Genomic DNA, 13992 nt, shown 5'->3' on the forward strand with positions numbered 1-13992 from the left:
CCTGATATTTTGCTAATGATACTGAAAGTATTTTTTTAAACGTATTTTTCTTGTTGCTGAGTGGTTTGCTAAGCCATATCATTGTTCATTTTATGGTCACTTAAATTGTAAGAATATACTGCTGTGTTGCGTATCTCCAGATTCCTTCCTATGTTTTTAAAAAAACTCAGGAACCATAGTAGATCATCTTATCAAAATAAGATAAGATATGTCATGTATCCAGGTATAATTACAGCAAGTGGCACAGAATTTTCTTCTTACTCTCTCCACTTTTCTTTTAAAATGCACTAAAGACACTACTTTTTCCATTTTTTTGATTGATTGTCTCCTGCATTTTCCCTGAGTGAGTCATCTTGTTTCAAAAATCTTTCCACAGAGCACTAAAGTTTTGACATGTATATTAAAAAGCAATTAATCCTTTATCCATACTATCTTTACTGTACGTTACATGACTACTTTAATACAACAAAGATGTTCCATGAGCAAGTTTTGCACCCATGGATCTGGTTGACTTACACCATAATATCCAGTTAATGTGTGTGGGGGGGGGGGCTCACTTTTTTAGTGTGTGTATATTCAGCCAAATGTATGGAAACCCATGATTGTTCCATATAGCCATTTTGTTGCTTTGCATCTGTTGCTATAAAAAGGTTTATTATTTGGTCCTACAGTTTTGGCCCCTAATTCTTTAAAAGAGAGGAAGGATTGTGTTTGAAGTACGAACTGTTACATAACTGGAAGTTCTAGCAAATGTAAACAGAATCTCTCTAAATGACTAGAGCAAGATTTTGAATGAAAATAATATATATCATTTTTTAAATTTATCTATCTTGATTCCAATTAATTAATTCCAAAAGGGAAAACTCCTTTTGAAATTGTTTATAGTTTTGCTAGTTAGATTTATCGTTTTTTTTATTGAAATGTTTTACAATACATTTTAAGCATAAACACCTTCCCTCCCCCTCCCCCCTACTTCCCCTCCCCCCCCGACTTCCCAGAGCTGAATACAGGGTATTGCCTCTAACAAACTTAAGCTAAAATATGCTAACCAACTATAAATACACTTTAAATCCTATCACTCTTTAACTCCACTTAAACATAACTAAATAATAATACATCTTATAATTCTAATACTCATTCATATATTAAATGAAATTTTTTAGTCCCATATTGATTCTGAATATAATCGGTCCATCTTCTCCATTCCGAGGTATATCACTGTTGCGATTGCTCTTTCAAATATGCTAAAATTGTTACCATTTCTGCCATGTTTGAAATCTTTGAAGTCCACTCTTCTATAGTAGGCAGTTCCTCCTTCTTCCAGTATTGTGAAACCAAAAGTCTTGCTGCAATTATTAAATTCAACATCAATTTAGTTTCTACAACAGTACAATCTGTAATAATACCCAACAAGTCCACCATATATGACAGTACGTTGCAACATTTAGATTGATAATTTGAATACATATATGCAATTTTTTAAAAATCTAAATACCATCTATAAAACATTTTATAGAAATTCTCTCATAAATTTTGTGCCTGAATAAATTTAACATTTCTGACCCAAATTTTTCCCCAGATATCCATCGTTATTAACTCCTGAATATTCTGGGCCCATTTTATCATACAACCTTTAACAAATTCCATTTCTGCATCTATTTCTATCAATACATTATGTATCCCTCTTATATGCACTTATCTTTAATCTCTTAATTTGTTTTACCAAATTTCTTTCCATCTAACTTATATCTGGCCATACTGAAACCAAGTTTGTACTATTTTTCCTTCTTTTAAAATATTAAATGGCTTTAATTGCCATACATTTCTTTCCAGTCTAAAATATCTTTATATGTAATCACATCATGTTTAAATCCCAAACTTATATTGTCTATAAAAACATTATCCACCTTTTTATCATACAATTAATATACATACCAGCCATATAATAAATCACATCCCATCTTTCAAATCAAAAAAGAATTTAGGCAATCTTGCATGATTGGAGTACTTTTAAAAGGTCCTTTTTTATCTTTCTGTTTATCCAGCACTCTGTTCCAGTCTTCCATTAAAATACACGATTTATAATCCCATTGAATTATTTTATAGAAACTTTGTTACCATCTTTTGCAACTTAATGCTTTCGGAGCGTGGCTTGCAGATCCTCAAGAATCTGCATCTTTGATCTTGCTGCCCCCACTACTTCACTATTAGTAGATTCTTGAGTTGTAATTGTAGGATACTGTTTCTGTTGCTGTTGTTGTGCCTTTCGTCTGGTTGCAGCCCGTGTCACTCTCGGGGCCTTTGATTCTTCTAATGAAACTAAGGGCTGCGCAGTTTCCAGAGTTTGTTGTACTTCTTTTGAAACCAGCGAGGTGATTTCTTCATCTCGCTGTATGCCTTCCAATTGTATCTGTCGCGCTCTTTCTTCCTTTCCTCTTTCAAATTCTGGGGATGGCGGTGAGTCTGCTTTCAGTATATTACAATAAAAATCTCATGCCTTCAGAACTGTATTAAGACAATATCTTGTACCAGGATAATTCACCACTATCCCAGTTGGTATCTCCCATCTAAACTGGATCTGTCGTTTTTTTAATTCATCTGTCAGGAAAACAAACTCTTTCCTTTTTCTTAAAATTCTTGGTGGAATTTCTTTCAAAATTAAGACCTCTTGATCAGCCACTTTAAATTTGTTATTATAAAAAGCTTGAATAATCGCATTTCTAATCGTTCTTTTTGTGAAATAAACAACCACATCTATTGGTAATTTTCTTTGCCTAGCAATCCAGGAGTTGACACGAAATATTTTATCTATTTCCAATATAAAGTCTTCATCTTGCCAACCCAAAATAGGCGCTACAGCTTTTGCCAATATCTCTTCCAAATTTTCTTGTGGATTTTCTTTCAGACCTCTTATCCTCAAAGCAAACTCCATGTCTGTATATTGTATCATTACCAGCTCATCATCAATTTTATCCATTTTATTCTCAGCTTCACACATTTTAGCCTCCAATAGCAGATTATTTTGATTTTTTTTTAAATCCCATTTATATCCCGCCCTTTTCCGAAGACTCAGGGCGGCTTACAATTTAAAGCACAAATCAATGTGCTTAGCAATAGCCTTCATTCTATGTATATGCCTGCTTATTAGGGCTTTTGCCCCCCCCAAGCGGCATTATTACAAAGTCAGCTTATTGCCCCCAACAATCTGGGTCCTCATTTTACCTACCTCGGAAGGATGGAAGGCTGAGTCAACCTTGAGCCTGGTGGGATGCGAACCTGCACTAAATGCAGGCAGCTGGTGTTACTTAAGGAGACATTAGCCCACTGCTCCACCAAGGCTCTTAACTTCTTCCACACGTTCATCCAGACTCTCAATACAAACTGTCAGTCCCTGAAATACCAGCAAAATATCCTCTCGTATTTCCTTATTTTTCTCATTAATAAGCTCTGCCATTTGCTCGGATTGAGGTTTTAAAGCATCTTGTAAATCTTTTAATGTTAATGTGGGTGTAGGTGCTGTGGGGGGTGGCATCAATGTCTGAAATCCAGATTGTTGAACTGATGATGCCCCCGCGCTTTTAGAGACAGTAAATCTAGGTGGTTTGGAAGCCATTTTAACACCCAATTAACTTTTGTTTCTCACTTTCACTTTTCCGCCCAAATTGCAACTTTATTGCTTCACTGTTAAATGTCCAAATCTTTTAAATCTCTTTTAAGCCAACTTCAAATGTTTTAACAGTCTTTTACAGCTTTAAAAATCCACTTTCTGTCTTCCTCCTTGATCTTTTTTTTCCTTATTCTTCTGTTCTTCCCTCTTTCTCCAAAAAATTTATTCCAGCGCCATCTTCCTCCCCTTCTTTTAAGTTAAACCGGAGTTAAAGATCATATACTTGCTGTTTCAATATTCTCCTGCTCAGCTCTGCCTGCGTCCGAGTAATCCAAAGTACAATATTGAGTGCAGGGATGGTTGCAGCGTCCTGCTCTGTTTTAAAGCCTTAAAACAGAGGAGTCCCTGAGTCCGGAGCTGAATTCAGGCTCCGAGGGAGCTCTCTCCCTTCGCTCCCCAGACTAATCATTCTGGGGATCTAGGGGAGCTCTACCTCTACCTGAATGCTCACCCCCCCTCTTCTCCCGAAGGGGGGAATTCCCAAACCGCGAAACAGCTGATAGTCGCTGTTTTCGCGATTTGAACGGAACAACGGGGCTGACGGTCAAAAATGACCGCCATCGATGGAGACTTGCCACCCGGAAGTCCGCTAGTTAGATTTATCCTGACTTCATAAAAACACTCTCGGTCCATTTCACGCTTCTCATTCAGTTGGGGTACTCGAATTCAGTGATTTCCCAAAAAAGGCCACCATTTAACTGTTGCAGATATTTTAATTGGAACTAAAACTGAAAATGTTAACCAAGCCAAAAAAATTGAGAAATATAAGTGAATTGATTTTATTTATGGTTGTATAAAGGCTTATAAGGCTGCCCACTCACAATTTCTGACTCTCAATGGAGTACATTAAAAACAGTGTAAAAAATTGATACAACAGTAATAAAACACAATAATTGTATGCCTATCCTGAGCAATTTGATGGCACAGGCAGAAGAAACAGGACTCAGGGGTCTTGCAAATAACCTGATTGTGGGCCATGTAGCACTCTATAAGTGATATAGCCAGCACCTTGCATTACATGGGATGCTTGCTGGGAGCCAGTGCAGGTCATTGAGAGTGATGGGCATATAGAAATACATATGTCACTGGTGAGTTGCAGCTTACATATTATCGTCAGGGGCAGCTCAAGGTAAGGCACAATGCAGGAAATCAATCTGGAGGTGACTAAGCCATGAATGAACATGGGCCTCCCAGTCTTGAAGCAAGTGCTCTTGGTGCATAAGTTGGAGTTGTGTGAAATCCTTCCTGGTTATGGCTACCAGCTGCTCCTCATGTAGGAACTGAAGGAAGATCTCCAAATCACAATAGCTTCAACCGAGGTAAGACAATTCAACCCAGAACCAAAAGTGGAAAATGCCTAAATCCTGACTCCAAACGCACAAGCACTTGGTTTTGCTGTGGTTAAGTCAGTGTCTATTCTTCTCCACCCAGATCCCAAGTTTGATTGAGATCTTGCAGAAATTTACTGTGGAGATAGACTTCTGTGTTAGAACTCAAGATACTGCAAATTTGCATTGGGAGAAATGATTTGTAGCAATAGAACAATAAGATTAGAGTTGAATAATGTCTACCAATTCCTACTTTTAACCCAACTAAAGGCTGAGTTACCATTGATATCAGGTAAGTTGTCTCCAGGTTAAAAATGTTGCTTTAAAATATTATTATGGTAGACAATTTGATGTTCATGGCAGGACATTTGTGAAAGATATAGCAGTTTTAGTGGTCAGAATTGATCAGAATTCAGGCAGGCTAAGAATACTCAAAACATTATGACACCAAAATACTAAGTTCGTAAAAGCCATACTAAGTGTTCTGAAGTGTTTATCATACGCTCAGGATAAAAATGTTCCAGGTTGGTTGCTCAAAACAAAATGAGATTATTTTTAAGTGTCGTATTTGCTTAGTCGTCTAAGTCAGGGGTAGGCAACCTTGGCTCTTTTATGACTCGTGGACTTCAACTCCCAGAATTCCTGAGCCAGCCATGCTGAGGGAAAAGGGAGAGGTTTCCAAGCTGAGCCATGCTGGCTCAGGAATTCTGGGAGTTGAAGTCCACGAGTCATAAAAGAGCCAAGGTTACCTACCCCTGGTCTAAGTCATGTTCTAGTGTCAGTCAGGATGTTGATGATATCGTGCAAAAAAGAAAAACCCTGATCTACCTAAGAAAACTGGAGGTTTGACAGGGATGCATTTCCTGTTTTCGTAGGCTTGCTTGAAAGTGAATCCCTAGGCTCTGTGTTCCTGTGCTGCAAAATGTGTGCATCAGTCAAAGAGCCTGTTTGGTGCAGTGGTTAAGGTGCTGGGCTAGAAACTTGGAGACCGTGAGTTCTAGTCCCACCTTAGGCATGAAAGCCAGCTGGGTGATTTTGAGCCAGTCATACTCTCTCAGCCCAACCTACCTCACAGGGTTATTGTTTTGAGGAAATAGGAGGAAAGTATTAGGTATGTTTGCCATCTTGAGTTACTTGAAAAGCAATAAAGGCAGGGTTAAAAAAAACTAAAAAGTAAGATGTTTTGAGTCCTTGTTCTTTTGGAGCTTCATGTACTTGAGGCTTTCCAAGTTCATCCCACTGGAATGCAGCCAAGTTAAAACATTCTGACAGAATGTCATGAGTGGAGCTGCTTTGAACTGAGCTCAAAACAGTCTCCCTGCTTTGTTGGGTACACCCATAAGGCAAAAACAGTGCACAAACTGTTCTATTATTTTATTCTCAGCACAACAGTTCACCTTCCTTAGGTACATTAGTAGAGAAAAACTGGACGACTTCATAAATATGGTGACAACTCTGCTTTCTTTGTAAAAGAATTTTGGAATTGATTCCCACCCCCCACCCCAGTTCATCCCAATTTCATTTCTGTCTCAGTCTAGCCACTCTGTGCATCTGGTGAATTGAGCTGCACCTCACAAAAGCTTTTGCCTTGTAATCACATTAGCTAGGCAGAAAAAAGTGTGCCAGACTCTTCTCTGCTAGGTGAATTAGATTGGAGTTTGAGGTGACCCTTTAAGTGTAGAGGAGACCTATGAGCATTGTGCAGTGTAAAAATGCATATAGATTTGCCTTTTCCTCTGCAAATGTTTTTATTTGGAGCAGTTTAGCAAGCAGGAACAGTCTTCTAACTTCCAGAGCATGTCACTTTCTGATTTTAGGAGGAGGAATCTCTGCAGGCTTTACGTCCACTTTGATTGATGTATCCTGTATGTAAGATCTCTAAAGAGTGATCGTGTGTAGCTTTTTAAGAGCATGAAATGGCTACCATGCCGGGTTTCAGTTATAATGAATTCCAGGTGTTTTCAACAGAGGTTGTTGCCTTGAAAGTATCCATAGCTGATTGCTGCTCTGATTTACTCCATCTGGCAGGGCCAAACACTTTGACAGCCACTAGTCAGTTTCTCAGTTCTACCCACTCTAATAAACAAGGCATTGGGGGGGGGCAGTATATTTCCTTTTTCTCTCCTTTCTTTGAGTTTTTCCAAATAGTTGAAGCTGCCATTCTCAGGCTTTGGAGGAACACCTTCAGTAGCCTTAAAAATGCCTGCCCTCCCAACCACCCCAAGACTTTTGGAGCAGCAGAGTTTTCTTTAATTCCCCTGGGATGTTTGGGTTGTCTGAATCCTGTTGGGGGAACCAAGGACAGGTGGATCAGAGAAAGTGGAATAGCAGTGCAGTGGGATAGCAGGTTTCCTTTCACCATGGATAGAGTTGCTGTCCATCAGAACATTTACTTCATGTGATTCTTGAGGAGCATTTTCCTTCTGATTCCAGTGCTCTTTGATCTCATTGGGTTTGGGAGAGTCACCACTTGGGGGAGACGGTTCAGAGAAGTGCTGTCTTAATTTGCCCCCAGAAGACCTTCCATCAGCATTGTCTTCAAAAGTGCCTGAGATGGAGGAAGTCTCATTCCTAAACTGAATTAATTGTTTTCTTCAAAGCAGGAAATTACCTCTAAGAAAAGCAAGCACTGACATTCACAAATTAGGGCTGAGTGGAGGTGTCTTCCCAAGATCTAAATATGTGCCCCAGGCACTGATCTTTTCATTCTTCTGTCACCAGTATCAGAGAAGGAAGATGTTTGCGAATGGGACCCAGTGGGTTCCCTGAAGCAGTACACACATGGCATCTTGCACCGAGCAGATGGTGGAACCCTTTTAGCTCTATAATTTTAATTGTGTTTATTTCTGCAATCTACGTGCCACTCATTTTTTTTAGCACCTTTATGTGCCAACAAGTCATTTTCAACTTTTAACAGCCATGTAGATTTTCTCTACAACGATCTGTGCTTAACCTTCTAATGGGAGTCCCATCTTCACTGTAACTGGGTCCATTCGCCTTGCTGCTAATCATCCTCTTTCTTCCCACTTTTCCCAACGTTAGAGCCTTTTCTAGAGATTGTGCAGTTTGCAATAATACAAAATAAAATTGAAAGTAAATAACAACCCATCCAAAAACCAACAAAGATTTTTGAGAACAGGCACTCCTGCAGATTTTCTGAATGCCAACAGGGTAGGTGCTGACCCAGGGGTGTCAGGCCCGACACATCACGATGAAACTGCACCTATCCCATTGCCGACAATGGGGGAAAAGTTCCGATACGTCATGTGACATCACAAGTTAGACATGTCTGGGCTGACCTGAATTGAGTGGAGCACTATTCAAAGAGTGGGCAGCCTAGAAAGCCATCCCTAGCTGGTCTTTAGTGTTGGCAGAGAGTTAAGGATGACTCTAAAGACAAATTTTCTGCTAGAGTTTACTGGATGGGCAGAAACCAAAGCAAGAAACAGTCCTGAAGATTACCCAGTCATGAGTTTTATATATATATATATATATTGTAAAGGTAACAATTAGCCACCATCTCTCACATTAGCAGTGTTACTCTGTGAGTACTGCTTCATGAAACCCATTGGGTCCAATTACTCAAGCTGCTGCATTCTGGATCCATTGTAGTTGCCAAGTAGTGTTCAAGGGCAGCCCCATGTAGAATAGTCCAGTCAAGAGGTGATCAAGACGTGTGTTCTGTGAATATTTCCTGATCCAGGAATGGCCATAATTAGTGCATGAGATGGAGTTGTGTTAAGGCCTAGCCAAAGCTGCCATATGTTCCTCAAGCAGGAGTTGTGAGCTAGGGAGTACCATCAAGTTACAAATAGTTTTAGTCCAGGAGAAAGTAACCCCATCCAGAAATAAATATCACCGGTCTTGGTTGGCTTCCAAACCCGCATCCACTCCATCTAAGGATTGAGCTTCAGACTGGTGTTTGTCATCCAGATCCTCGCAGCCTCCAGACCTTTTCTGCCTCCTATACTGCATAAGTCAGGGGTCTTCAAACTTGTCCCTTTTATGACTTGTGGACTTCCAACTCCCAGAATTCCTCAGCCAGCGTGCCTGGCTGAGGAATTCTGGGAGTTGAAGTCCACAAGTCATAAAAGGGACAGGTTTGAAGACCCCTGGCATAAGTAATCACGATGTGTTAAATTGTTTAGCATGTCTTCTGCCATTGGTAGGACACATATTCAGCAATTTAATACATCCATATTACTTACGCAGTATAAGAGGAAGAGATAGTCGTGATGGCGTTCATTCCTCTGGCCCTGGCTTTTTTGCAAGCAGTGTTCAACAAGATCCTGCAGTCTAGTCCATATGCAAGCTAGGTCTCAATCCACTCTCTTCCCGGGGGCACCCATCTGTGCACACTTGCACATCAAGAAATTTCTGCACAGAACTATCCACCTTGAGGACAATGCTCAACCGCACCCAATGCAGGACCTAAAAACTTTGTGTTACATTTCACTGTTCCAACGAATACAAGGGGTTTTTTTATTTGGAAAGTGTTGTCCCTGGTAGCGAGCCAGACTGCAGAGCTGGTAGCTTTATCAGCTAGGGAGGATCTCTGCATGTTGTTTCCAGCCTCATTTCTGACCATGCTCATGCCCAAGACCATTTTGTTTCTCATAAGATTCAAGATATACAGTATATGCTGACTGTCCTTCTGCCTGCTCCCGGTGTGCTTCCCCTCAGAAGTATTGATAACGCTGCACGAGCAGTATGGCCATCCTGAAAGCCTTTTTCACCAGTGTGTTCAAAGCAGTAACACACTCCTCAAGTTCTGTCTTTTCAAGACACTACAAACTTAACTTGCAAGCGTCAGCTGATGCAGTCTTAAGCCAAAAAGATTTGCAACAACTAGTACTTTTTCAGTAGCACTTCAGTCAAAAAAAAAGATTTTATTCGTCTGATACTGCTGTGGTGTCCTAGCTAAGAATAGCTTCCAGCTACAAAAGGAAATTGTTTATTGGATTAACCTTATATTACTTTTAAAAAATGCTGAATGGATGCCACTCTAGGATTCCTCTAAATCGGGGGTCCTCAAACTTGGCCACTTTAAGACTTGTGGGCTTTCAACTCCCAGAATTCCCCAGCCAGCATGGCTGGCTGGGGAATTCTGGGAGTTGAAGTCCACAAGTCTTAAAGTGGCCAAGTTTGAGGATTCCTGCTCTAAATCAAAGAACTGTAGGTTTATGTTGTAGCAAATTCAAAAACAGTTTGACCTGAACCTGATTGCTTTGAATTTGAAGTGTCTTGGTTGAACTGTGATAAAAGTGTTTCAAGCTCTGCTAATCTGCTAATCAAAGTTAATGGGATCCTTAGCACAGCTACACCATTTCAGTCAACAGCCAAAACATGTTGTACTTGAATGGCGTTCAAAGCATTTCTTCCAAATTTATTTTTGAACTCTGCATGGTCCTAATTGGTTGTGGTGCTTTGCTTTCTCAGAAAGCAGTGTAATGTGAACGAGATGGAAACGTCTTTTGTGGACAAATGAAACTAAACCCAGAGTTCTATCATTCCCTGATAAAATTTTATACACTGTAGAAAACCAAATTAATTTGCTTCAAGGAATTTGTCTTGATCCACCTACCTATTCTTGCTCTATGTCAAATGCTGGTTTTCACCAGTGGCGTAGCGTGGGGGGTGCAGGGGGGGCCGGCAGCACCGGGCGCAACATCTGGGGGGGGGCGCTCGCACTCGCAGCTCTCTGTCCCTGCCTGGCTCACTCACTCTCTCTCACTGCAGTGCTGGCTGTGCGAATCCGATCCGAGCCGCCGGGTCGCCGCCCACTGTGGAGGGGGGGGTGCCAGGCGTGCGGTGCGGTTAGGGGGCGCAAATTACTTGCCTTGCCCCGGGTGCTGACAACCCACGCTACGCCACTGGTTTTCACTTTGTGAGATGTACCATTGATTAGCAAATGTTTAGCAAAGGTTTTTACGGAGAGATTGGACAACCAGTTGTCTGAAATGGTATAGGGTTTCCTGCCTGAGCAGGGGGTTGGACTAGAAGACCTCCAAGGTCCCAACTCTGTTGTTCTGTTACATTATTGGCTGCCATAATGACTTTTTCTTTCATTATCAATGAAATGGTATTTCTAATTGTTATTATATCATAGGAATGAGTCAAATGTGCGAAGGATGCATACTGCTGTCAAGCTCAATGGAGTTGTGCTAAACAAGTCACAAAATGCCCAGCTGGTATTATTGAACATGCCTGGACCTCCCAAGAGCAGACATGGAGATGAAAACTGTATCCTTTAGAGAGAAAAAATAACTTTAGGCAAAGTCTAAAATTTTGGGCTTCATCAATTTACAAAACAAAAATGAAAAGTCTTTGCTATAACAGATTAATATAACTATTCTTCTGGAAACTTACTGTGACATTATATAATCAAATAAAAGGTATGAGAATGGCATTACAAGAAATAAGAAATAGGTGAACATATAAGCAGGGAAAAGAATGTGTTTAATGGCAACTTATTACAGTCATTTATAATCTTCTGAACCTTTTCTTGTTTATCAAATGTTTAACATACCTTACAATACCAGTAGTCTTTGATTTACGACCACAATTGAGACCAAAAATTTTGCTGTTGAGTGAAACATTTGTTAACTGAATTTTGCCCCATTTTGCAACCTTTCTTGCCACAGCTGTTAAGTGAATCACTGCAGTTGATAAGTTGTCAATCCGGTTGTTAAGTGAATTTGGCTTCCCCATTGACTTTGCTTGTCATGTCACAAAAGGGGATGATATGACATTGGGACACAGCAGCGGTCATAAATATGAACCAGTTGCCAAGCATCTGAATTTTCATCGCGTGAACATGGGGATGCTGCCAAGGTTGTAACCGAAAAATGGTCATAAGTCACATTTTTCAGTGCCGCTGTAGCTTAGAACAGTCACTAAATGAACTGTTGTAAGTCAAGGACTACCTATACAGATATACTTTCATTTGTGAAGTATAAAGGGGATATGAATTTCTTCTCACATTTGTTTATGCGAATATAGAAAAGAAAATAATATACAGCATCAGTAGCAAGTGCTGTCTTGTTTTTCACTGTGTGAATATCTTAAATGGCACTTTGATAATTATGACTAAAATATTGGGATTTTTTTTTTACTCTATCAATTAACAGGAGTATATATTTCCCTCTTGCCTTAAGTATAGTATAACAGAGCTGCACTAATGTAATCATGTAATATTCCATGATTAGTAAACCAATGCATTTGTTTTCAAAGAGATTAAAAACAAATCTTGATTAGCATCATCACGTATATATCAGGTTTCAATACTAAATTGGGGTGGGGGGGGGAGAGAGAGAGAGAGAATATGAATTGAATTGTTGACTGCCCAGAGTCATTGACCGAGATGGGCAGCTATAGTAATTGAACAGATAGGCAGGCAGGCAGCTAATAGGAGGAATGAGGGTTGGAGCGGATTGTAACCCGTTAAGCATGAGGAGTTGAGTAATATTATGTTTGCCCTGGACCTTTTCAATTGCACAAGGTGCTTTTAAATTCATCTCCACGTTCAACCAGCAAAAGTAAGTAATCTGCTCTCTTTGTATGAATCTCAGTTTCATGGCTAGATGTAGATTTGAAAGTACTGTCTGACTCTTGCTTAACAGTTCTTCTGGGTGTGCACATTATGCATCTTATGAGAAAGAATAGCATAGAGTAATAATATGAGTGCCATATCGATTACATGCATTTCTTACAACCTTGACCGATTAACACCCAGACATGGAGTTTTTGGAAGTTTTGACAGAAGGCTTGAACAGAGTGCTTTTGGTGCGAGGAGGAGGACGTGAAGTGATCACCATTTACTCCTAATAATTTTACATTAGCAAATGTTGGAGTAAACAATTTTGGGTTAGACTCACGTTTCTAGTGTGCAGAATACAACATTTACAGTTGAAAGTATTCTCTCTCCTGTTTATTACGTAGATGTTTAAAGTTTGTCTTTCCTGAAGAAATGGGGATGTATATATTTTTATATTGTTAATGTCGAAAACTGGAGACTTCTTTTTGTCCTTCACATGAAGATGGGGCACTGAGTTTGCTCATAAAATCTATACGCAGAAAACCTTTTTTCTTTCTTTCTTTCTTTTTTTCTTTTTTGGATAGAGGAACACATTTTAGTATTTTTTTTAAAATAACGATGGGTTAGAAGAAATAAACAAAAAAAAGTGGGGTGGGACCTCCAGGAATTGTTTTATAAATGTCTACAATTGTCATTTTACTACTGACCTTGCTAAGTTAAAACCATTTTCCCCCATATCATTTCTCCTTAGTTCTGTGCTCGTATTTACTTATCAATTTGTGAAATGCCTAGCACTGTATTTTTATGAAAAAAATAGTTTAATAAAAATAATTTAATTTAGTCACCACAACTATTTAACTATTTGAAAGTGGAACCTCTTGAGTTTTATTTATTTTATTTATTTTCCCTTAAGTTGTTTCATTGAGAAGCTGATGTGGAAAGTTCATTTGCCAATAACAGGTGGAGCAAATCAAGACTGCATTCTATAGTACATATTCACTTGTTGAATAATCTCATGTTTTAGGAAAAGACAGTAAAAATTAGTAAAATAAAATCACATGTGAAGCTCCAACAACCAGGTTTAGTTGCAGTAATTACATCAACCATTACATATATCAACTTCCTTTGGATGACTCTACTACTACATTTTCCCACTATCTTTGTTTCTGTCTTTCCAAGGACTGGGACACATATGATTCCTAACCTTCACTTGGTATTAACGTATTCGCTATTGTAGTGAACTTTGGTTTGTTGAATATTTCTATGTCAAGACTCCACTGCAGTATGATTACCATTTTTAAAAATATTAAATGGGGATAACTTTCATATATCTACTGCACTTTAGTGAATTATTAAATGGAAATATCTGTAAGTTACATTAGCATTTCCACCAACGTAATGGTTCATGTGTTTTTATGACAGAACTAATGAGAAACTTAACAATAGCTTCATTCACTATA

The 13992-nt window shown here is 39.2% G+C and overlaps 1 protein-coding gene across 2 annotated transcripts in view; it reads left to right on the forward strand.

Moving 5' to 3' along the window:
- The window catches only part of SLC12A7 (solute carrier family 12 member 7), a 115306-nt gene extending 101695 nt beyond the window's left edge, over window positions 1–13611 (forward strand). For both annotated transcript variants that reach the window (XM_081323470.1, XM_081323471.1), the window contains 2 exons: window positions 11105–11238; window positions 12731–13611. In XM_081323470.1, the coding sequence (XP_081179596.1) occupies window positions 11105–11238; window positions 12731–12822 (226 nt within the window). In that variant the 3' untranslated portion in view covers window positions 12823–13611. The remainder of the gene's footprint in view (window positions 1–11104; window positions 11239–12730) is intronic.
- Window positions 13612–13992: the final 381 nt, after the last annotated feature.

This window comes from Vipera berus (genome assembly GCF_964194415.1).
Source record: "Vipera berus genome assembly, chromosome: 3".
NCBI lineage: Eukaryota > Metazoa > Chordata > Lepidosauria > Squamata > Viperidae > Vipera > Vipera berus.